General features: G+C 29.1%; 1 protein-coding gene across 1 annotated transcript in view; it reads left to right on the forward strand.

The window, feature by feature from the left end:
• The first annotated feature begins 336 nt into the window (after nt 1-336).
• LOC113371119 overlaps nt 337-27,920 on the forward strand; it is an 87,876-nt gene continuing 60,292 nt past the window's right edge. Inside the window, exons 1-2 of the mRNA XM_026611764.1 lie at nt 337-1,405; nt 16,514-16,738. Of these exons, the coding sequence (XP_026467549.1) occupies nt 337-1,405; nt 16,514-16,738 (1,294 nt within the window). The remainder of the gene's footprint in view (nt 1,406-16,513; nt 16,739-27,920) is intronic.

Here is a 27,920-nt window from a genome sequence, read left to right on the forward strand (position 1 = left end):
AACAGTTTAAAACACCATAATTTCGGTATTTATGTATATATAACATATTATATATTAAAGAATAAATAAATACATATAATAAATTACATATTGAAGTATGGCACTCTTGGCTTGGCTTAATAATTGACTTGGCTTAATAATTGACTACTTATTCATGACTACCTGAAGTATGGTATTCCTTATTAAAAATGTATGCATTTCTAGTTTAAAGCTAGCTGAAAAGTAGCTCAACTATATATTCAATTAAATCGATTAAAGAAAATGTTTAAAATTGTTTTAAATATTGATCTATACAATGTGTAGTAATAGTGCAAAATAGTGCGACAAAGTGACAATATGCGATCAAAATATCATTGGACTGCTTTAAGTGCCTTAGTGTTGTGTTCGATATCAAACACAATATTTGCCATAGGACACTCAGACTTTACGAAAAATTATCAGTATTATCCGAAGGAATCTTCCTCGGAAAATGAAATTTATTCCAATAACCAAGTATTATCAAACTCTGATGATTTTTTGACAATAGTCGATGATTCCAAAAGTGAAAGGACTGAAAATAAAATAAGTATTTCGTTTAATATTAATAGTGAGATTAATAATGATATCCAACCAAGCCAAAATAGTTTCAACGAGATTTTAAATAATTTTGAAAATGATCCGAATTTATCGCAAGTGCTGCAAGATGATATTTTATTGGGAATTCTAGATAAAAATGCTATTGTGAAAAATATTGGAAGACCTCAGGAATCCGTTTCTGACAACAGAGGTAGAAGGATTAAAAAATTTAAACGATCCGTCAAAAACGCAAAAAAGAAAAACAAACCTTCTAAAAATGCTTCTTCATCTGGTTCCAAAAGTGGTAAAAAATTACCAGCTTCTAGTATTAATATTAAAGTTGATTGCAACGAAACAAAATCAAAACCGCCTTCATTGGAAAACGAGGATGCAATAAACCAAATGTTTAAGAATCATGCTGTACTTGCCGATATCATCAGCAATTCTGAAAATGCAGGCCCTTATGAATTAAATACTAGAAAAACACGAGCCAGATTCTATTCCAATCCTGGCCACGATGATGAATCTGTGTCTGCTTTTTCGACAGGAAATTCATTTAGGGATCGGTTGTCATTTGGGGATTCCTTGAATCCAAATCAGTTTTCGTCAAATTATCCTTATGGGATTTCTTCGCCAAATCAGAGACAAAATAATGCTGATGATGCAGAAAGAGTTAACTTCAACTATGAAGAAGAGCTGACGCCGACGCGGATTGTGAGACTGAAACAAGGTCTTGTCCAAGGGCAAATCGTAGAAGCAAAAATGCAACATGCCTTACCAGGCGTGGAAAGATATCTGGGATTGCCATATGCAGCTGCTCCTGTTGGCGGGTTGAGATTTATGCCTCCTGGTAAGTGATAGAACTAAGGAATATTATATAAGTATTAATTTTGTTGGGTAAAGTAAATATTTGTTTATTTTTATTATTTTTTAATAGATTTCTATATGTCTAGCTAGAAAACCATGAAATATTTTTTAGGATAGAATGTAAAGCAATTAAGTTTCGAAAGGTTAACCGGTAGTCGTCCTTTTCGCTGTTGATGAATTAAGTTAGTCTCTGCAGTAAACATAAAAAAGTGAAAATATATTTTTTTGTTATCACTCGCCTAAATGGTAATTACAAGTACGTTGACAGTTGTTTTTCTTTTTCGCTTAATTGATTATGGGTATATAATCATTTACCGAATACGATTCTACATTGATGAGTTCAATTATATCACAACAAATATTAAGTTAACCAATCAATTTTACCATAGATATACTTGTGATCAATATCTATTTTTGTAGAAACCAAGAATCTGTTCTATATCTGGAACATATCGTATTTTTTTTTTTTATTATTATTTTCGAACAGCAATCAGAACCTTACGTCCTATGAGCTGTTGCGCTGAAACTTTTCCTTACTTCGTATTTTTTTAGATGGTAACCCAATGGTTAATCCATCCATATTTGATACTTAACGTATATATATATATATATATATATATATATATATATATATATATATAATTCAAATATTAAATAATCTATTAGGTAAATCATGACAAAAATCTATTCATTCAGTCCGCTTGATTATTTATATATCTGTGTATAAATACAAAGATTTACAAGGAAATATTGGCATTGATATGCGAGGTAGCGTTTTGTTTTTTAACCTGGTGCCTCCATAAAAGTAGACCTCTTACCGGTTTTTATTCCAATTTTAATAATATATTTATTAAGCGAAGAAAATCCTTAGTACAAATAGACTCTTTGCCTCATTTCATGTGTAATTAAGTATCAATAACAGGCATATTTGCTTATATAATTTTAATTAAAATTTATAGTATTTGTTAGAGTACCCAATCATTTGAGGTGATCACTCTACTTTATACCGCGTCACAAATATGACACGTGCAATTGAATAATTCGATACCAGTTAATTTGTAAATTTTATATTTATTAAAACAACTAGTTGGTATTGGTATTTTTTCTTGAGGCAAGTTACATGAACTTCCCGAAAAGTATAAATAATCGATTTAATGAATAAAAAATAAATTAACTCATGAGTGATTAAAAGTATTCCGAGTGGATTTATTACACTTAACGAACACGTTAACTCGGAGTATTTTCTAAAAGCAAATTTTCAAAAATCCACAATTTTTATAATTGAACTAGTTTCCGTAGGACTTTAATGATTTAGTGTGTTCATTGAAACCAAGTACTCTATCGTTATACCAAGTAAATTGTCTAATTTTAATTTTAACAAACGTAAAAAAAACTACTCATTTTCTCAAATTTTGAAATTAAAATTTAAAATTTTGATTTTAAAATTAAACTACTTGTCATAAGACCGTAATATTTCAGTAAGTTCTATAATGCCATATCTTCAAAAAAAGTTTCATAAAAATCGGTTTAAATTCTTTTTTCAACAGTAATTGCAAGAAAACGGCTCGGTTGATTTTCCTAAAACCAATCTGCATCATTCCCGACTAATATCTTTCTTCAAATCGATTCTGTAGTATCAGCTTAACTTTAACACTTTATTCAAAATTACGAAGAAACGGCCTGGCGAATCATCGCACAAAACTGATGAACGATAGTCCTCATTTATATACATCAAATAGCTTTTAAATTTCTGAAATCGGTTCAGGCGTTTTTGAGAAAACGTCGATCGAAGGTCTAATTTTGACAAATGCCAAAAAAACAATACTAATGTATGCAAACTTTGACGAATTTTTAAAATTAAATGACTTGTCGTAGGGCTGTGACATTTTAGTATGATCTATAGAACTATGGTATCTAACGTCAAAAAAAAAATAATAAAAATCTTCGAAAATTTTTTTTAACACTTTATTACAAGAAAACGCCCCGGCTGATCTCTATCAAAAACTAATCACGATTCCCAACCAATACCTATCGAACGGTTTTTGAATTTTCAAAATCGATTCAGAATTGCAGGCTAAAACGTGGACGAAATTTTTTTCACTTTTCTGCTATTTATAAGGAAACGGCTTAGCCGATCGTCGCACAAAACTGACAAACAATAATCCTCATCGAGACATATCGAATGGCTTTTAAATTTTTGGAATCGGTCCAGCCGTTTTTAAGAAAACGACGATTTATGGCGAAAAATCTGTTCACACACACACACACACATACTTTTTCCAAATTTGGTCTCAAGAATGACTTGAAACGTCGAGAAAACATAAAATTAGCAAATCGGGAAGTTAATAAGTATTTATTATAATTGTTTATGGCAAGTATTTTGAACGCACATACACCCAGCTAAGTATAATCCTCTTTGGCACAAGTCGGCATTCTTGAACGCCATTTCGCGCATACTCCATCATGCTAAATTATTTACCTTTATCTTGAAATATTCGAAAAATCCTCGTGGATCCTGTAAACGTCAACAAATCGGGCTAATACTGATCCATTCTGTATCTATTTTCGGTATGACATCTGACATACGCTCGCCTCTCTAGGAAAGCGTTGATTTATCGAAGTGCGCCATTTCTCATTGTCAGAAAGTTTTGTGCTCAAATCAAATACATACGTCAAGCACTATTATAGGAAAAACTATTCAAAGGAAACTATAACAATCTTGACGGTAAGAAAAGTTCTTGACGCAACGCTCTCGTGGTGGCATTTATTTGCTATGATATTCAAGTATCGTAAATAAAATTGTCTGAGGAGCCGATTCTGCCTTAAAATTAAGTTGACCAAGGTAGAAGAACCCAATATCTTGTATAAATTTTTGTATAATTTTCTTAATAGATGTGGCCTTCTAGGGAAAATTAACACTTTTGGAAGGTGCTCAAGAAGTTTGTTTTCATAATTTTTGCTAATTTTCGTAAAATTCGAAATGAAAGTTTAAAGTTGCTAAAGGGCCGGCCCGTGGTAAGAGCGTGGGCTAGCAAATCCTAGTCCCGGGTTCGAATCCAACCTCGGTCGGTTCGGTATCAAAGCAGCTTGATACCAAATTTTCACTTGAAATCATAGATTTCAAATATGGTTTCAAGTGAAAATGGCCTTTCGTGGGCATAGCTGTAGTGGCAACATGCACTTGAAAGTAAAATCATCACTATTACAACAATTGTAATAATAAAAATTTAGCACATAGACTGTTTGGGTTGCCATCTATAATAAAACAAACGTAGTTTGTAAGAGATTCATCACAACAGCTCATAGAACTCATAAGTTCTGATCGCTGTTCAAATAAATTTAAAAAAAAAAAAAAGTTGCTAAAGTTAGAGCCCATTTAAATCGCCTTTAGAATTTTGCATTCATAATTTTTGCATTCATAACGTATTGTTTCATATTAGCATACTCATTGTATAAAACACGGGACAATCCGGGATATAAGATCTAAATCCGGGACAAATATTGTTTTCCGAAAAGCCCGGGCCACAAGGTAAAAAACCGGAACGTATGGTCTTCTTGCCTAAAATAAATCAATGTTATGGCAAGGCTGTGTTATGTGGTAGTTTTCATATAAAGTAGTAATAAATACTGTCAAAATCTTATGCAGTTGCTGTGCAGTCATGCGTTTTTGAGATATGGCTTGATAACATATGAATGAAGTTGCACTTTATATGTAAAACGCCTGATTGCACAGCAAATACACGACATTTTTACAGTATTTAGAAGCATTTTTTATGAAAAGTGTCTACGACATAATCCATTAATGTTTTACTTACTAATCTACATTTGAGCCACTTTACTTCATACTATTAAAGGTGTGACAATTTATTTGTTCAATGTTTTGTCCGAGTTTTGTATTTTGAATCAAACTTGGTTACATTGCGTTTAAATACGTCTTTCTCATATAAAAAATACTTTAAACATTATTTTCTAGTGCAGTTTTAAAATTGAAGTTGATAATCTGTATAAAGAAATGATAATATACATTATTACTTCTTGGAATTATTACAAAAATTTAAAAAAACTATTTATAGTAAACTCTAATAATTTACCTAAAAAGAAAACTTGAGTGGTTTCTTATGTAAATATTGTTTTTATTATTATTATTTTTGAACAGCAATCAGAACCTTACGTCCTATGAGCTGTTGGGCTGAAACTTTTCCTTACTTCGTATTTTTTTAGATGGTAACCCAATGGTTAATCCATCCATATTTGATGATTTTGTTATTAGAATTAATCTAATAGGGCTGACATTTTATTGGTGCAGCAATGCTGGGCAAGGGCTATTTCCACTTGGGAATATATTGCTATCTATATTTTCAAGTGAAAATCGTTGTCAATGCTGCCTGACAACAGGCTGCTCGAAGTGGGTATCGAACCAGGGACCTCTGAAACAAGTCCCGTCGCTCTTAACCGCTTACCTACGGGCGAGCCCATATGTAAATATTGAATACAAATAATTAGAAAATATGTAGGTGCGTCATATGTTCATAACTTTATATGCATTTGTTTATTATGGGGCAAATTCTCGATATAAAATAGTTGTTATATTACCGATCTTTTATCTTGAATAACCGTATGAGTTGGTATTCACAAACTATCAAAATGCTATGTGATTGCTATTTAATCAAGCTAACATAAAACGTAAGCTCCAAATGGATTTGATCAAAGTCACAACAGAAAAGTGCATATTTGACATTCAATTTTTGAGCTTTATGAAGTGAAAGTTGTTGGTGTGAAACTCTACTGGATTATTTTTATTTTACATATGTTTTCAAAAACCATGAACAATTTTTACAACAAACAAACATATATTGTTTAATTGCATAATGGTAATTGGTCTCAAATAGAAAATTCAATATGCATTTTATAGATTAATCCACATCAATTTAGAGCACTATTAATAACAGATGTGTTAATGAATTGCGAATAAATTTGTTATAATATTAATAGCATATTAACTCTAATAGTAATTAATCAACATATTTCTTCAATTCTTGTGATTATTCATCAGATGTATTTGAAGTCTGTTTTTCAAACAAAATAAAAAATAAAGCATAAAATACGATGGTCAGGCATTAAAAATATTCTAATATTAAAAAATACTTGAATGGAACATTTTTTGCTATTCGAGAGCTTCTCGACACATTAACATTAAGGCTGTATTATTTATTTAATTAAATATTAGTTCATACAAGACAGTTATGAACAACATATTATAAATTGTGTCTTAAATAAAATTTGAATGCATTTGTTATAAATGTTTACCGATTCATAATGCACTAATTATGACTGTACTATCTACATAGTATATTAAACTTAATCGTAAATTTTTCAAAGATTTTTTTTAAATTTTACCTTCATAATTTCTAACTATTTATCAAATACTTTTTCTGTTAAATAAAGTATATGCGGGGAAAACTTCTTGATATAAAACTTAATCCGTTGCATTTATTTGCATTATTATAAAATATATTTGTAATAATCTATCTTAGAAATAATATAGATGCATTTTTTTTATAGTATTTAGATATGAATCCGTATTATTTTAATGTACTATTTCTAGAAAAATAATTTTAATTATATTAGTTAATTTATGCGTGCTTCATCTATTTTGTTTCTTGAAACTTTTTCAAATACCTTTGTTCTAAATTAAATTACACCATGTGTTGTTATAGGAAAAAACTATTATAAGAAAAACTGTTAAAAAGAAACTATAACAATTCGCTTTGTAAGAAAACTTTTTAGCAAAACGCTGTCGACTATGTTTATTTACTTTAATATTGCTTCATATTAAAAAATACTCATTTTTCCTGTTATTTCATTTGTTGTATCAAAATAACATGGTTAAAGATGAAAAATGTAGTAACTGTGATAATAGTAATAAATATTACTATGCTTTTTATGTAACATTTATATGATAGTATTATGATATTTTTCAAAATTGTAATACAAAAATTAATTTGTATAAAATCATGTTGACGGAAAAAAATTGGGAAACGGTAAAGTGCTATTAGATTCTTTAATTTTCTACAAGCATTCATCTATATAAGGTTTTCACACAAACTACTTTTATATACCATCATTTTAATCTTTAGGCAATATTGACATCGATTTTCACTTGGAAATATAGACAGCAATATGTTTCCAAGTGAAACTAGCCATTGCCCGGCATTGCTGCACCAATAAAAAGTCATCCCTATTAGATTAATTCTAATAACAAAATCATCAAAAATGGATGGATTACCCATTGGGTTACCATCAGTGGTGTTGCGCTAATATTTTTTTGCCGGAACGCTAAAATTTAAAATCCGATTCATAAACCGGTTCAAAAAAATTGATATATTTCGATAAGAACTCACAAATCTAATATATTGAATTCTTATGTAATTAACTCTATTATATACAGCTAGTATATACATTAAATTGTACAAGTATGAGTACATAATTTATATTCTTTAATAACATTAATTATATTTATTGCGGTATTATTTGTATTCATTAATACTTACAGGTATTTATTATGATATAAAAGTACTCAAGATTTATTACAATTTTACAAGACTTAACCTAATAATATGATAGATAATCTATTACCTATCTTACTATTCGATATTGTTGTACGAGGTCTGTTCAAAAAGTACCCGGAATTACTAATAATTAAATTTCGCGGGTCTCGAGTGTCTGATTGTCAAAATTTTTTTTTATTGTGTTGGTATACATGCCCCTAAAGTATGATGAAATTTTCAGCTATATTCACTGTTTACTTTGTCTGTGGTAGTCGCTAAGGTTCGACGTGTTTTTCTGAGCTCGGCGATTTTTACAATGGAAGAATTGAAAAGTCAAAGAATTTGTATTAAATTTTGCGTAAAAAATGAAATAAAGTGTTGCAAAGTGCAAAAATTCACCAGATATGGCTCCGTGTGACTTTTTCCTATTCCCAAAGTTGAAGAGACCCATGAAAGGACGGCGGTTTTCCTCGATTGAAGAAAATCGCTGAGAGTGCTCAAGGACATATCAAAAAGTGAATATCAAGGGTGCTTCGAAAATTGGAAAAAACGCTGGCATAAGTGTATTATATCTGGGGGGGACTACTTTGAAGGGGACCACATTAATGTAGACGAATAAATAAATATTTTTTTGAAAAAACGAAAATTCCGAAAACTTTTTGAACAGACCATGTATATCATAGGTAGATATCTATTTCAATCATACCGTGAGATACCTATACCGTCATTAACTTATTATATACCTACATACTTTTTACTTCTTACAAATATTACTGTCTAATTTATATATTTACCTATATTATATAGGTTTGCTTTACGCCCTATGTATTATCTCTACCTATCTATTGTCTATACCGGGAATTGAACCCGGGACCTCCGCGTGGAAGTCGCGCACCTTAACCACTACCCTATCGGGTATCCCCATTAATAATATTATATGGGACGCACTGTTGTTTCCGCGGGTCATTTTCTAATTAATTAGGTAATTAATACTAAGGTGGCGCGACGACACGCGAAAAAAGACGGTTGATTGTAGCGTTACGGTGGTGTAGTGGATAAGGTCGTCGCGTGCCACGCGGCGGACCCGGGTTCGAATCTCGGTAGGGTTAATGTAGCGTGTAAGAAAAATTATAGGTAATAGGATATATAGTAGATATAGGTTAGGAGTATTCGCGTATACAATGTAGGGATACAATTAGGTGTATACAATGTAGGGATTTGAGAGTATGTGGTGAAATATAGCGTATGGTATAGATGTAAGGCGTGTAGTATAGAGTGCAACGTATAGGCATACGTAAGGCTATAAAAATACACGAATAGGAACCTATGATGTAGGTGTTAGCGTATAAGAAATGCGAATGAATATAAGATTTAATTTATAAATATTATTTTTTCTATAAGAATTTTTATCTCGGTGTTAAATATCTAAAATATCCAAAATATCCGTTAAGGCATCGATTACACCTTACTGCTGCCCTTGCCGTTATCACATCATAAAAAATTAATTATTAATTTTAAACGATTGTGTGCACTGTGCGACAATAGACATAGAACTATACATTTTATTAAATGTTTGAGTAATTTGTGCGAGCTGATTTTCTTAAGATGTTCTTAGTCTCGCAACTTACTGAATTCTAAAAATTTTAAATTTAAAAATATGATATAAAAATTATTATACTGCTGTCTGGAAGGGATGGCAATTTATAAATATACAGACTAATACATACAGAATTTGGAATTTTTATATAATCCGTAATATTGAGAAAGTTTGCATAAGACCTAAAAAGGGATGCTTATTTACCTAAGCTATGGAAATATATATAGAAAAATTATATGATTTGCACATGCATCCTGTGCTCACTTAAACTAAACAATGATCATAATATATTTAACAAATTTTTAACAGTATTTACAAATTACATTCAAATCACTCAAAGCAAGTGGGTTAAAGTCGTGTAATTTTTTAATTTGCCTCTCCCCTCTGAATTTAAAAATGGATCTTTCTGTGGGGCGTGCGCCCCACGTTGAGAATTACTAGTCTAGAAGTACAATTTTTTAATCTACTACCAGGTTAATCAATAATTGAGTGATCATCAATCCCACAGCACCTTCATGAGATTTTTAAAAGATCAAAGTTTATATGAATATGCAAACAAATCTCTTATTGTTGAGACAATAAGTCTATTGAAATATCGGGGTAACTCTTTTGCTATAAATTGTCAACTAATTTACCAATTAATAAATGTCAATAAAACAATGATTAAAAAAAATTACCAATAAATGTTGGATTGTAAAAATTTACAAGCGATCGAACGGCTTATATTTTTGCCTTAGATGGCAGAAAATTCATCCAATTATTAAAATATTACATTATTATATTTTTGCAGTTCTTATGCTTTTGTATTTATAGAATTGCTTTTTTCGCTTTAATCAATTTCCATTATATGAATGTCTTAAATTATTTATTTTATTCGACTAACGCCCGCTTTGTCCGAAACAAGTCCAACTTATATCCGAAATAATCGGGCATCAGACACTTTTCGGTCTTAAAGTAACATATGTGAAATTTAAAATACACTACTGTATTGTAATTAATATTTCAGTTCATACACCTCAATTTGTAACTAAATTAAAAACGAATTTGATAAGTTACCATCTCAAAAAATACGAAGTAAGGAGAAGTTTCAGCCCAACAGCTCATAAGACGTAAGGTTCTGTTAAAAATATATATAAAAAAATTCGGCATTTGTGCCTTTTGAGGTTAGGGTTTATATTTATCTTTTTGACAATTTGTGACAATCATCTCATACGATTATAGACCTGCAACCTAACATTTTTATTTCATCCGAGAATTGACTCCTTAATGTGTATATGAATAAATTTTTATTGGTAATAGTCATATGTCAATAAAATATATTTAGTTATTAACCTCTTACTTGTGATTGACAAAAATACTTGTCATGGAAAATTAGCTGAATGTTTCATGTTAACGAGTATAGTTGTCATGCGTATAAAACATCAACCATTAGTTCTTTGGATTGAAATTTTTGGAAAAAAATATATTCTGAAATGAGAAGTTGTTTTGAATATTTTGACTAAATAAGATAGGTGGTTGAAAGTGACATTTCATCTTAAAACAAGGAATAATATACCTAATCAATAAGAATTAAAACTCAGTTATTTAAACAAAATTTTCTACTGTTCATTTTCAAAACATGTTTCAAACTTTTTACTTCCCATCAGAAACTATTCTTACACTCTTGAATTTATACGTATATATCATTTCAGTGAAATTATCACGTTCACAATATATGCTTTTTTTAACAACAATGGCAAATAAAGTAATGAAAATTTACAGCTTTTCGAAAAAATCCCATATTTGTCATACGATATACGATATCTTATCACCTTAGTCAACTCGGTAATTGACGAATATTTGAGCGCCATTTTTAACTGGTTAATACAGTTGCCATCTCTAATTTGCAATTTGCAACAGAATTCTATCCCTTTCTAATCCAGTATATCTGTCTCTTTCTTTTCCAAAAAATTTTTGACCTCTGCTTTTATTTGAGGTCAGAGCGTCAGTTCTGTTTGGTCTACCTTCGGCTCACAACCTATTATATTCGATGATCAGTGTTTATTGTTTAGTGACCATTTTAGTGTTTTAGTTTAGTTCAGTGTACTTTCTTTTCTTTAGCTTTGTTGGTTATACATTTAGCGAATTGTTCCTCTTTCGTATGTAGTAATATTATTTTTGTTCTTAATTTATTTAATTTAAAGACTAAGGGCGGCTATTTTTTAATAATTGTGCAGCCCATTGCAAAGATCAAGCAGTGATTTTAAGGGCCTGATTCTTTCTAATCAAGGTCACGCTAGAGAAAATATTTTTTTATTTAATGTTTATGTGTCAAGGGTAAATAGTGATGTCATTCAATATTCAAAATATAATTTAATTATTGCAAATGTAGAACCGAATTCGGTTTGTGTTTAAAAGTTCTTGAAAAAAGGAACTTCGTGTAAATCGAACCATAATTAATAATATACATGAATGAAAATCTAATATTTCGGTTAGTTTTACATTATTGACCTTTTTATAACAACGCGGTTTTCATTCAACAGGCCACAAGTTTCCGCGCTTTTCATAAATTGCGCGGGAACTTATCTAGATTGATAACGTAAAAGGTTTTATTGTTTTATTATTGACTCTTCTTGATTTTATATTGTGTGTATTCTAACATGCCAAGTTTTATTAATTTTAGTAGTGCCAAGGCTCTTATATACCACTTTAAACTTAAGAATAAACTATTTGTAAATGATTCTTTTGCCATTTGGGCAAGTTGCATGAATTTTTCGATATGATTAAATAATCGTAAGAATATTTATGAATGAATAATTAATATTGTTTTGGTTAGTTTTACATCAGTGGACCATTTTATAACGACGCGGTTTAGGCTAACTTACAACGCGGTTTTCGCTTAACAGCGCACAAGTTCCCGCGCATTTTATGAATTGCGCGGGAACTTATCTAGCAGCTTGATAAATTGGAAGGTTATATCGCTTTATTATCGACTACCCTATGTTTTTTAAATTGTGTTAGTTTTAGTTGTGCCAAGGCTCTTATATAACACTTTAAACTTAGTAATAAAGTATTTGTAAGTGATTCTTTTGCCATTTGGCAAGTTGCATGAATTTTCTAATATGTTTAAATAATCGACGCAATCAATAAGAAAGCAATATATTGATTTTTGAGTGATTTATAAATATGCTTAGTTGCAGTACAGCTTTATATTGGTTTGTAACTATTGCAGATTATACAATTTTAAAAAATTTTTTATTACACATTGAACAAGGAACACATGCCTAATACATATCCTAAATATTTTCCGATTAATTCATAATTTTATTTATTTTTTTTAAATTTTAATTGTAGGACTATAGTTTTTAGTATTTTTATTGGGACCAAGAGTTCTTTCGTCTTACAAAATTTTAAGATTGAAACTTTAAGAAAAAAATTTGTACCAATCAATTATGAAGAAACTCCCTGACCGATCTTTGTAAAAATTTATCCGTGAAATTACCGAATAATATCTTTCGATTAGACTTTGAACTTTCAAAATCGATTCAGGATTTTTGGCTAAATCGTGGATGAAATTTTGTATTTTTTTTTTGCTAATTCTGAAGCCGATGCTAAGTGCAAGTTAAGTTTCATCAAATGAATTTTATAATTTTAAAAACTGTAAATTCCAACCAATATTTTTAGAACAGTTTTTTTAATTTTTAGAATCGATTTAGGATTGTTGATAAATTTTGTTAAACCGTTTTTGAAAACGTCGATGAAAGGTAAAAAATCAGATCACATACACACACACATACTATTTTTGAAACTTGAGCTCATTTGATTTGGAATGACCTGCAAAGTCAAGAAAACATAAAATTAACAATCCGCATTTTCTGCGAAAACAAACTTTTCTTTGGCAAGTTAAAAAATGATGTTTTTTTGTTGCAAAACAGTAGTATAATTTTAGTTTCATCTTTTTCATCATATTTTTATATAAATTCAATTATTTATAATGTTTCATATCTTTGAACAATTCATTTTTTTTAAATTATTGGCGTTACAAGTTCCAGCATTTTTACTAATTCTGAGTTTTTTTTATAGCATGGTTTCCATATTACCCTGTAAAAAAATATGTATGTGATCACAATTTAAAAAATGTTTTTTTTTTGGTTAATTATTACTATTATGATATATATATATATATATATATATATATATAAATATATTATAAATTCATGAAAATGATGCATTTTATAAAATTGTGCTCATACATTTCTTAGAGCACTTCACTATTTATAGTGACTTGTTTATAATGAGATCACAGATTTCTTACCATATTTTAAAATATATTTTAATTAAATAACTATAATCTTCAAATGACCTATATACAAGTTGCAAGTATTCATTTCTCTAATTTCTCTGAATGTTATTTTTTCTGTAACGTTTATTCCTGTAAGATTCTCGTATTTAGCACACTTTTCCTTGATGTAAGTAAACAGTACAGAAATAACATCGCAGTGCTCTTCAGAAAAGAACAGCGATTAATAAGAAAAAATAAATATTTGAATTAGATTTATACCGAAATAAGCCGCTGCTCTGTTTGCGTGCGTTTGTTTACGTATAATAAAAATTCTTATAGAGAAAAAAAGATTTTATTTCATTTTAACACCGCGAACTGAAATGTAATACAGTGTTCTATTTGCGTTGGGTAATTAATTGCACTGTTAAGTGTTTCGAACTCTGAATTATTTTCATCTCCTATTGCATTTTATTTTTTTATTTCTAGTTATAGATAAAAGTGAGGAAAAACTTTTATACTAAGGCTGTTCTATATAGATGTAAAATGTTTTAATTTGTTCTACCTAATTCACATAATACTAAAAGTTTTATAAATTTTATAATAGTTAATAGTTTCTTTTGTTACTTCTGGAAACTAGGGCATGCTCATATTTATAAACACATAAATGCAATAATCTGAGACTTTGCCTACTAAATTTTAAAATAAGTTCATTTCCTTTAATTTAGCCGTACACTTTTTAAAAAAACGAAAACGTGTCGTGTATCATTGAAACGTGTATTTTATTTTGTACTCTAAAACAATTAGAACAGATATTTTGTTTCTGAGTTTATTCTAGATGTACAAAATAAAAATTATAATAATACGAAGTAACAAAATCAATTTAGCCTGTTTATTCTAATGTAATAAATGTAACAAGACACAAACCTTGTTCCACAATTTACAAAATGTTTTGTTTATATATATCGAAACAAATAAATAATTGCATTAAAATAATATATTATACAAAATATGTTATAAACAATATTTTGCAATCAAAGATGATTGTTTGCAAATATGTAATTTAATAAAATGATAATCTATATGCACACATTAATCTCAGTATGAAGCAAAATATATCAAACATTTCAAGGTTAAAATTTTGATTTATTATTATATTGATATGTTCTATATATTGTGACTTATGACTTGTATAATACGTTCTAATAATTTTTAATATAATTTGGGTAATCAGAGCTAAAATAAAGGAGTCAGTTATATATATATATATATATATATATATATATATATATATATATATTCTTATATATATATATATATTCTTATATATATATATATTCTTATATATATATATATATATATATATATATATATATATATTCTTATATATATATATATATATATATATATATATATTCTTATATATATATATATATTCTTATATATATATATATATATATATACGAAATTATCATGATCTTATTTCTAAATATTTATTTTTTATTTGGTAATGAACAAATAACTAATACCTATTCAGGCTATTGTTATATTACACATTCACATTTACAATTATTATTATACTATAGAAATCCATTAACATTCATACATTTTTTTCTTTTTTTTTGGGAAAAAAATAAGGACTTAATAGTCCTATAAGTTTTTTTTGCATTATTTAAGTTTGATAAATTGGTGTGATAAAATATATATAAATATATATTGTCATTTGAGAAGCTTTTCAAAAGTCAAATCCACTCATCCTTAAGTTTGCTTCTATATATTTTGATTACCAGAATTCCTTAAATACTAAAGATGTATTTTTGGTTTGATACAGACCCGACAGGAAAGGGCTATTTTCACGTGGAAAATATTTTGATCTAAGTGATAGCAATTTTTCCATTGATTATGAGGCGATACAATATATATTTAAACGGATTTGTCATAAGCGAATATTATATCAATCATATTTGATATATTTATATTGTCAGAATTTCTTTATAATTAGTACTAAAGATGTATTTTAGGAGTTGATACAGACATTACGAGGAAGGGCTTGTTCGTGGAAATATATTTAGATCTATATTCCCAAGAAATCCATTTTTTCGCATAGTTTTTGATGCTATAAATGTATGAAATCACTATAAACGGATAATATATCAGTAACTGAAATATTAGTTAGAATATGTTGTAAAAATACATAAGATATTCACCAACCTTCTATATACTATCACAAACTATATTATAAGAATTGGTCAATCACATCTTTTCTTATTATTAGACTCGTATATTAATAATAGTATCAACCCTCTCCACTCGCTCCGGTGGCAAAGTACATATTATGTAATGTATTTGTTTTGCAATTTGCGAGTGGAAAGTGTTAAACTTGAAAAAAAATCATTTTACTTCAAAACATTCATAATTTTAGTCACATCATTAAATTGCATAATAATATTGCATTCTGGAAACATACTTAGGTACATACATTTCTTAAAGTAATTTTAATTAGTATGCACTCTATTAATAAACTCATTTAACTCAACTTCTTATCATCGTTAATTTTTCAATTCTTCTGAATAACTTTATCTTTATGAACAGTGTGTTTCAAATTTGTAACTCTACAATTATTCAGCACAGTATCTCTAGTAATGAATGCTAACAATGATGATTAAGGATGTATTTCGTGATTTTCAGGAACAGCTCCTCCATGGACAGGTTTGCGGTCAGCCAATCATTTGCCTCCCGTTTGCCCGCAGACGCCACCGCCGCTAACGGCGTCGTCAATGGGCCGAAATCCTTCATCATCCGGAGGCTCCGGAGTATCCCCCGGAAGGTATGCCCAATTAAAAAGGCTACTTCCTTATCTGAGGAACCAGAGTGAGGATTGTTTGTACTTGAACATATACGCTCCTTTGCAAGGTAAGTGGGTAGTATAAAAATAATTTGAATTGAAATATAAATGTAGATTTTACATTCACATTTCATTGCAATTTATACAATGAAAATAGATAATGCGTGGTTTGTAAAAAGAACGCTCGTTAAATGTAGAAATCTTATTTAAATTTATGGATATGGACTAAATATAATAAAACATAATTTAGAAAAAATGTTAAGTTTAGGTTTTAAAATTATATACCTACATCCAATGAGGAATAGTTCAGGTTTCGAAAATTTTTGGCTGGTGAATTGTTTATATCTATTTCCTCATACTGCCTTCAAGCAATATATCTTTATTTTTATATCCTGTATATTTGATATATACCTACGAAAAAAAAACTTTAACGAAATTTTGTCCCCTGGTTGAACTACGTATTTGGGATCTAATATTATTATTATTATTAGATTAATAAAAATGACTATCATTTAAACATATATAACGGTGTAGTATATTAACACTTACGGGACGGCACCGATTTCAAAACAATCTACTATACCGACTGTAAACTTGATTTCATTGTGTATGTTATGCAATTTGTTTGATAAAAATTTGTGGTCATTGAAGGACATACATTTATAATATTTATTTTTGATCATTTTATAAAGAATGGCGACGTTTAAAACAATTTCCAAAATGCATTGCTGGTTGATTTTGACATGTTTTATAATAAAATTTTGTTCGCCGTCTTCATCCTGGTGCTTTTGTGTCAGAACAGACAATACAATCCCTTTTTCTTTCTCTCGCATTTAGAATATGCCACTGATTAGCCAGTATATTTGTTCATTTTTTGTTGCCTTAATGGTTTGTTTTTTCTATTATATTGTCTAATAATTTATTTGTAAAATATAAAGTAAAATAATCTATTAGATGTCTTATATTGCTTGATATTTGTATTCGGGGTGTTTGTTGATGTATGTCAAACTCGATTATTGAAGTAGAATCGGCACATTCGCTAATGTCTTTCACTCTTCATTTAATTTGTCAAACTTCTTCTTCTTTTTGTTATTTGGATAATATCATCATCACATTCATCACTATCTCCGGTGCGAATAGTAATTTCGTAAAATTTGTCTGTATGATTGTCTATTTGTAACTCATTTTCACTAGCACTTAATTCACAAAATGCACAAGTCGTTCTGCCATATTTAAAAACGCTCGGTCATTTTTAATATTTAAAAAAAGACTATACAGCACAGAAAATTGCTAAAAATTCTACTAAAATAACTCAAAATTATTTTCAAAATACAACACTGTTTATCACTGCTATATGTAATTTATTCAACGTTTCGATGCAAACTGAGTCATTGTTTATAAAATAGCCTGTGTCTGATAGTGTATGTTTGTCCACTCAGGTGGACAGCCGTCCCCAATGAGTTAAAAATAACATCAGTCGTATTTTATTTTGAAATTTGAAATTTTTTTTATATCGTAGTCTCATCAAACAAAATTTTTGCAAGGTGTATTTCCCACCTTGCAACAATTTTTCTTAATGAGATCGACGACAAACATGGATTTGAGTTTTTCTTCAAATTTATCTATAACTTATATTATTGCACATGTTATATTTTTAAACAAAACGGTATATTTTAAATTAAAATATGCAATAACTTAGATCACCACTAACTACTTAGTTAGCAAGCCTGACATTGCTTATGAAAAAGCTTGATTCAATTTTTATATTTTGGTCTATTTATATAGTTTGAAAAATTGATCATGAGGACATTTTGTATTTCAACCATTTTCAATTAAAAATATTTTTTTCCTCCTGTAATTTGCAATAGACTCTAGTGAACATTTAATAAGTATAATGAAACAATTATGACAATGAAGTTGTCAACTTTCTTATACTTTATTCAATTACTTATAATACTTTAATAACAAAAAAATAAGTAGGAGTTACATTGGGTTTTTGTATATAGCAAAATTCTAGTATATTATATTATTCCTTGCACAAATTTAGAATTGTATTCATATGAGAAATACTCCTTAACATAGAATAAAGCCTAACAATTTGTTTTAACTGTAAAAATACTTCAAAAGAACACATAAATCTTCTGAAGTTAAAAGACAAAGCTTAAGGGTTTATAGAATTAGTCAATTCAGAAGAACATTTCATAAAAATTTGAATTCGAAATTATTTTAAAGATCACTTTATTAGTGTAATTTTCCTGTATTTATATAGATTTTAAAAGTCATTAGCCAAAACAAAGAGTTATATTGCTAGGTAAATAAATTTCTAAGCCGAATATTGTTAAATTTATTAATTGCACTGAGAAACAAATTTATTAAATAGAATTCAACACTACTATATGATTTTAAATCATACATCTTTATCAATATTACTTTTGGTTTATTATAAGAATGATTAATTCGAATTTGTTTTCTGAAAATTCATACGTACTCCAGTGAACTTCTATTTCCTTGGTAGAACTAAAATCCATGAAGCTGAATTTGAGATCTTCTGGTTTTATTTCTGTGATCTCGTATTCACATTTCGATGTAAATACGATTACAAGAAAATACTCTCTCTTTTAAAAGCACGCTAAACCTTATTTGAATTCCATTCGACTATGTTAACGGATCGCATTAAAAGAATATCGCGTTTCCAGGCTCCACACATCTGGCGGAAAATGTTCCCACTTTACTAGGCGCTTGTCCGAGTCAAACTTGTACGTAAAATGATAAATATTATTTATGAAACAAATTTTTTAACAATATAAGAAATATCCAAATATAAAGGCTCATCAGTTTTTTTGTCAATTATATTGTATTGTATCATAAACTGATATAAAGATGACGTTTAGACCAGAGGAGTTGTCCCGCTTCGATTAGCCTTATATCAAGCTGCAGTGATGTCTTCCATCAGTAAAATAGGCCAATGTTACGGAAAGGCTATGTTATTTAGCGTTTTTCATATACGATGTTACTGAAAAATTACGAAATGCTATGTATTTTCTGTGCTTTGCTGGGCTGTAATTAGTTATTATCGAAAAAATTGCTGATTTTAATGAAATTTTACACGATAATAAAATGCATTGTCTACATAAGCAATCTAAAATATCACAGACTCACTAAAATTTGTAAGCATACCTTAGAAAAAATGGATGTATTTGTCTGTGTGTGTATGTGTGTATGTGTGTGTTCGGATACAAATTTTCGTCGACGATTTCGATATTACCGATCAACCGATTTGAATAATTCAAGCAACATTCGATTCGTATTGATAAGAAGACGTGCCGATTAGTTTTTGGCGAAGGCAGGTCTAGCCGTTCTGAAGATGCGGGGCAAAAAGTGCCAATAACGATAACTCTGTTTTTAAGAGAACGGAGCGTCCGATTTTCATAATTCAATAAACATTTTACTTGTATTGACAAGATGAAAAACTGATTAAATTTTTGGGAAGGCAGGTCTAGCGGTTGTGGACTCTCAATGAAAATCAATTAGTAAAATGTTATTTGGCGGTCAAAAATGTTTATTGGACATATGTACATCAAATTATCAGATATTTTATATAGATTTTAAAAATGTGTACCCATTTTGTGTAATTCTTTTTGGGTTCCGTACCAAAATTTTTAATTACGGTACGGGAAGTTCCAACAATTTGCCTTAAGGCACGATGCCAAGCACCCCACAAGTGTTTGTCAGATATTTAAAAAAATTATATACAAAAATATATTTATTGCAATACAAATATATTTTTGCAATAGCAAAGAGTTCTAGTATTAAATGTTGATGTATTGAAATGATTAATTATTATATAAATTGAAGTGTAAATTGTAATTTATTCTTTAGACGAAATAGGGGTACAAAGGTCCAATTCAACTTTAAATAATTATACTATCTAAACCAAATGAAGTACACTGCACTTATCACATATCTAATGAAAAAAACGTTTAGTAAAATACCCTGTTAAGTCCTAATTATTGAAGTGTGTTTTTTACTATTTTTCTAAAATTTGTCATTTGCTTCTTCTTATCCCATTGACGAGGTTAAATAAGACAGTCATAAGGCAAACAGATCCCAAATAATATTTTCATTTTTTTTGACAGATTTTACGAAACAATAGCAACAATATTCAACTGATGCAAAATATAAATTGTATGTGCGCATTTTTATAAAGACAACGTTGTATATGACTCTAATCTGGTATTTCGTTAAAAATATTCCTCAACACAGTTGGAATAACTATTAATTGAATTTATTTCTTGTGAAATTCCCTTTTGCAACTGAATTCCCCTTTTTACTTACTAATTTTTATTAATTACACCTTTGCCAAGGTGAAGGTACAGTTGGTCTTCTTACCCCACTTACATGTAGGCTTTTGTAGAGGTTACATAAAAATATCTATCGAATCTAATTTAAAATTTATACATGTTATAAAACAATTAAATAACGTATACTTAAAAATCATACTAAGGTCTCGTAAACCAAAAAACCCACAACCAAAAACACTAACAATGAAAGAAAATACTTTTGTTATAGATTTACAATTTCAAAAAATGTAAAAAAAAATCCTAACTTGTTTTTAAGATATTGGTAGGTGGATCTTGTTAACCGTGGTCCTTTAAGCCCCGCTCCACCCTATACTAAGAATTAATTTATAGTAAAATCAATTGAATTCCTGACTAGTCATTTACATTTTAATTGAAATTATGTTATAAAATTAAATTAATGTTTTACCTCAAATTGCTATTTATTTCGATTTTAAATATGCCAATAGCTTGTCGGATTTATGTATCATTTCACAAGTAATAAATTAGTCATGTAGTACTGTATAATAACCGTAGAAAGGTATTTGATATAATTCATGTTTTGCTAAATTACTTTTATAATGCTGAGTTTGAAAAAGCAATTGCACCGTGAAATAATGGAAATGAATTAATTAATATAATACGCAATTCGAAATGTAATTTAATCAAATGTAACATCTATAGAGGACCACTGGTATTTCCATGCATATGAATTTGGGCATTTGATCTGGCTCTAAATACATGTTATTGAATTATATATTTAAATTGCATAAATAGTTTTTGCGCCAATTCATACTTTCATTCCATTATTGTTCTAATTTGGAATGCGATTTCCGGGATTTACATGTTATATCCGCTTTTAATTAGCAGGAAATATTTTTGATAAATAAATTGATATTTGAAGGTAAAAATATCTGCAGCAATTTTTAAAAAATCACATGAGCACGATTTGGTTGAAACCTATGGGTAATATTATTGAAAAATTGCTTATATTAAATTAAAATAACACGTTTAAGACAGGATTTGGAAATGCTGCACTTTTTAAAGTAGACATCAGAACGATTAATTTAAAAACTATAAATAATATTATTAATAATCGCTTACATTGAAATAAAATTAAACACTTAAGACAAGATTCAATGTTGCACGAATCACATGATTTTAATTTGTTATTTAGTATGGGTATTTCCTTAAAAATTTCCTTTTTTTTCTATTAAAATTTTAGTAATCTGCCTGTTTCAACAATCTGAAACTTTTATACTGACATGCCCAAAAGTCTCTTTAAATAAAGCTTATAATAGACTTTTATTAAATAGTGTTGTTATTAGCTGTTAGATTTTGTCTAATCTTTCATACATCGAAAAAATTTACTCTTTTTAATTAATTACTATTTACTAATTAATTTATTAAAATGTTTGTGACCTACTTGCATTATAAATTACATCAAAAATGAATTGTACTTTTTTAAAAATTGTATACAAGCAAGCGCAAAAGTTATTTTAAATAATGCTTTATTAAATAGTGCCTGATGTTGAAAATTAAAATGAATATAGTAATATGCGTTTATCCATTTAACACTATATTTCAGAAGTAGTAAGTCCCATTTTTCGATACATAAAAAAATTATTCATTTTTATTACATGAATTTACAATTTACTAATGAATTTAGTGTAGTTTTTGTAACCTACTTGCATTATATAAATTTGCATCTATTGGTAAATGTAAAATAAATCAGACTCCAAGTATATTATTTACGACTTGGAAAGAGCCCATATAAATTTAATTTTCTGAATTGTTACAATACTTATTTTGAAACTTGTTAAGTAGTCTCTACTGACATTTTTAACGGCATTGTCTTTATAAGATTATTCAATTTGAATTATTGTAATAATAAAAGTAAGAATTTTATTAATAATAGTGGCGATTAAAAATATAAAACTCTGAAAACTCTTCCTAGATAACACTCACAGAATTGCTTTTTTCATGTTTTTAGATGAACGAAATGATGTGCACTATTAAAAAAATTTGATAGTTCAATAAAGTTCATTCAAGCCACACTTAAAAACATAAAAGTTAAAAATTGACAATTTAGATGAGATTTTGTGATGTTTCTCTAATAATAATAATCACAAACTTAGACATAAAAAAGCGCAAAAATTATGGCCATGAAGGTCTAATTGTTTTTATAATTTTTAATTATTATTAAAACAATCTCTATAATTAACTTCCCGAAGGAGAAGTTTATGTTTTCATAAAAAAATCCGATTCGCTAATTTTATGTTTTCTCGACGTTTCAAGCCATTCTGAATCGAATGAGACCAAATTTGGAAAAAGTATGTGTGTGTGTGTGTGTGTGTGTGCGTGTGCACCAACAGATTTTTTGCCGTAAATCGCCGTTTTCTCGAAAACGGCTGGACCGATTTCAAAAATTTAAAAGCCATTCGATGTATCTCGATGAGGACTATTGTTTGTCAGTTTTGTGCGACGATCGGCCAAACCGTTTCTTCGTAAATAGCAGAGAAGTGAAAACTCTTTCGTCCACGTTTTAGCCCGCAGTTAAGAATCGATTTTGAAAATTCAAAAACCGTTCGAAAGATATTGGTTGGGAATCGTGCTGATTAGTTTTTGGTAGAGATCGGCCGGGCCGTTTTCTTGTAATAAAGTTTTTAAAAAAAAAATTTCGACGATTTTTATGATTATTTTTTTGACGATAGATACCATAGTTTTCTAGGTCATACTAAAATATTACGACCCTACGACAACTGGTTCAGCTTTAAAAATTCGTCAAAGTTTGCAAAAATCAGTATGGTCTTTTTGGCATTTGTCAAAACTAGCTGTAAGTGGAATTCTGTCTTAAGGCAATTAAGGCATCGTGCCTTAAGGCAAATTGCTGGAACTTCCCGTACCAAAAATTATAATTTTTTAAAAACGATTAACATTTTTGAAAAAAAAATTACTTTGAAAAAATAAGATTTTTGGGAAACTATAAATTGGACAAAAAATAACTTTTTTTTGAAAAAAAAAATTTTTTTAAAAAAAAAAATTTTTTAATTTTTTTTTTTGAAAAAAAAAATTATTTATTTTGACATATTGTGGAAGATCTGAACTTTTTTTCAAAGCAATCGTACTGCTTTAACTGCATAGGCACAAAATATAAAGCGCGTAAGCGCCGCGTCGCTGTCTAACGCATAAGCATTGGTACGGAACCCATAGGAATGTTGACAAAATGTATACTTATTGTTAAAATCTCTATAAAATATCTGATAATTTGATGTGCATATGTCTAATGATCATTTTTGACCGCCAAATGGCTCATTTTTTAACTTTTTCCTCCATATCTCCGAAACCGCTAGACCTACCTTCATGAAAATTTCATCGATTTTTCATCTTGTCAATACAAGTGAAATGTTTTTTGAATTATTCAAATCGGGCGATCCGTTCTCTTAAAAACTGAGTTACCGTTTTCGGCACTTTTTGCCCCGTATCTTCGGAACGGCTAGACCTGCCTTCGCCAAAACTAATCAGCACGTCTCCTTATCAATACGAATCGAATGTTTTTTGAATTATTCAAATCGGTTGATCCGTGTTCCTGAAATCGTCGACGAAAATTTGTATCCGCACATACATACACACACGTACATACATACACACACACATACACACACACATACACACACACATACACACACACACACACACACACACATACATCCATTTTTTCTAAGGTATGCCAAAATGTTCAGAAACCTTTGAAACGTAAAGATATATAAAAATTTTCATTTTCGATTTTTTTGCGATTACTATAACTTACCCTACGGGAAGTTAATTAGACTTTTGATCGACGTTTTCTCAAAAACGCCTGAACCGATTTTAGAAATTTAAAAGCCATTTGATGTATTTCGGTGAGGACTATCGTTTGTCAGTTTTGTGCAACGATCTGCCAAGCCGTTTCTTTGTAATTTGAAAAAAAGTGTTGAACTTTTCGTCCACATTTAAGCTCATTCTACCGAACCGATTTTAAAAAATCAAAAACTGTTCGAAAGATATTAGTTGGGAATGATGCTGATTAATTTTAGGTGAAAATCTACCGAGCCGTTTTCTTGTAATTAACTGTTGAAAAAAAGTGTTAAATTTTCGTCCACATTTAAGCTCATCCTACCGAACCGATTTTGAAAAATCAAAAACTGTTCGAAAGATATCATTTGGGAATGATGCTGATTAATTTTAGGTGAAAATCTACCGAGCCGTTTTTCTTGTAATTAACTGTTGAAAAATGTGTTAAATTTTCGTCCACATTAAGCTCATCCTACCGAACCGATTTTGAAAAATCAAAAACTGTTCGAAAGATATCATTTGGGAATGATGCTGATTAATTTTAGGTGAAAATCTACCGAGCCGTTTTCTTGTAATTAAATGTTGAAAAAAAGTGTTTAAATTTTCGTCCACATTTAAGCTCATTCTACCGAACCGATTTTGAAAAATCAAAAACTGTTCGAAAGATATCATTTGGGAATGATGCTGATTAATTTTAGGTGAAAATCTACCGAGCCGTTTTCTTGTAATTAACTGTTGAAAAAAAGTGTTAAACTTTCGTCCACATTTAAGCTCATCCTACCGAACCGATTTTGAAAAATCAAAAACTGTTCGAAAGATATCATTTGGGAATGATGCTGATTAATTTTAGGTGAAAATCTACCGAGCCGTTTTCTTGTAATTAAATGTTGAAAAAAAGTGTTAAATTTTCGTCCACATTTAAGCTCATTCTACCGAACCGATTTTGAAAAATCAAAAACTGTTCGAAAGATATCATTTGGGAATGATGCTGATTAATTTTAGGTGAAAATTTACCGAGCCGTTTTCTTGTAATTAAATGTTGAAAAAAAGTGTTAAACTTTCGTCCACATTTAAGCTCATCCTACCGAACCGATTTTGAAAAATCAAAAACTGTTCGAAAAATATCATTTGGGAATGATGCTGATTAATTTTAGGTGAAAATCTACCGAGCCGTTTTCTTGTAATTAACTGTTAAAAAAAAATTTAAGCCTTTTTTCATGGAACTTTTTTTGGCGATATACATCATGGTCTTATAGAACTTACTGTAATATTACGGTCTTACGACAAGTAGTTTAATTTTAAAAATTCGTCAAACTTTGCTAAAATTATTATCGTTTTTTTTAAAGTAGGATTGATGAAGTATATTGTTTACACTTTTTTTTTGATTAAGTCGATTATTTACACATATCGGGAAGTTCATGTAATTTGCCTCAAGGCTAAATACCAAACCAACTAGTTTAGATTGTGATTATACATTTCAGAATTCAATAAATCATCGAAAAAATAAAATTAATAATGGCAGACCCTGACAAAATACCAGATCAAGATTTTATAACTACAAAATTATATTTTGCATTGGTTGATTACAGTGTAATTTCTTCAAAATTAAAAACAAGACTTTGGACTCTAGCCGTCGTATTTTACTTGCTTATGGGGTTTGATTTTTGCAATATAATTACTTAATTACAAATTGAACCTTTGTGCCCTTCCCTATACATATATATTATAAATTACAGTCTTTGTATTTTTGTCTCGAACTGCACCTCAAACGTTAAAAAATATATTTTCAAAAATCAAAGTTCTTATTTTCGTTTATAATAAATATTACAAACTTCCCGAAGGAGAAGTTTGTTTTCATCAAAAAATCCGGTTCGCTAATTTTATGTTTTCTCGACGATTTTTTTAATAAGATTTTTCTTTTTCGACGATTTTTGAAACAAAAAATTAAACCGATTTTTATGGAACCTTTTTTGTCTATATATAATCATGGTCTTATAGAACTTACTGAAATATTACGGCCTTACGACAAGCAGTTTAATTTTAAAAATTCATCAAGGTTTGAGAAAATGAGTAGTTTTTTGACATTTGTCAAAATTAAAATTAGACGATTTACTTGGTATAACAATAGAGTACGTGGTGTTAATGAACATACTACCAATAAAGTCCTGTGGAAAATGGTTCAATTAGAAAAATTGATTTTAGAAATTTTGCTTCTAGAAAATACTCCGAAAATACAAACACTTAACGTGTTTGTTCGATTTCAATTATGTGTAATAAATCCACTCGGAATAGTGTGAATCACTCATAAATTAAGTTATTTTTTATCGATTAAGTAGATTATTTTCACTTACCGGGAAGTTCATATAACTTGCCTTAAGGCAAAATACCAATACCAACTAGTTTTTATATGCTTTTATGTTTGAAAATCATTATAAAACTCAAATATCATTCTCATTTCCAAAATGAGATACAGCAACATCTTCTTATTATCTCGTCGTACTAAATTGCGCTCGAGATCTTTTAATGTTTTAAAATTTTAAGCATGAAATTATTTTATGAAGTAATAATTTCTCATGCACTATTACTTTAAATATTATGGCCGTACTTAATTAGAACAGATATGAGATAGCAAAGAGGTCTGAGAAGTAGAAGTACTACGTATCGCGAAAGTTCGTGCATCTAATCTTAGCCATTTACGATCCTCACTTATGCATATGCTCACTATCAAGGTTGAGCAAATTTGCAAATGGAATTGGGAAAATGTTCTAGATAAAGTATAAGTGAACTATTATAGAATATATGGTTCTAACGATAATTATATTCATTGAGATAGATTGGTAGGTTTTAAGATGAGTAACAATAAATAGTTTTCTTAAAATCCTACTAGCTAATTTTGTTCTCTCGACGCTTCACGACATTCTGAATAGTATGACACCAATATTGGAACAAGCATGTGTGTATATGAGCCAATACTTAGTCCGTTTGTCTACATTTTCAGAAAACAACGGCTGCACCGATTTCAATAATTTATAAGCCATTTGATGAAACTCCATAAGGACTAACGTCGATCAGTTTTGTG

The sequence above is a fragment of the Ctenocephalides felis genome, unplaced genomic scaffold (assembly GCF_003426905.1).
Source record: "Ctenocephalides felis isolate EL2017-DRISC unplaced genomic scaffold, ASM342690v1 CF-g0.4_SCAFFOLD_01492, whole genome shotgun sequence".
In the NCBI taxonomy this organism is placed as follows: domain Eukaryota; kingdom Metazoa; phylum Arthropoda; class Insecta; order Siphonaptera; family Pulicidae; genus Ctenocephalides; species Ctenocephalides felis.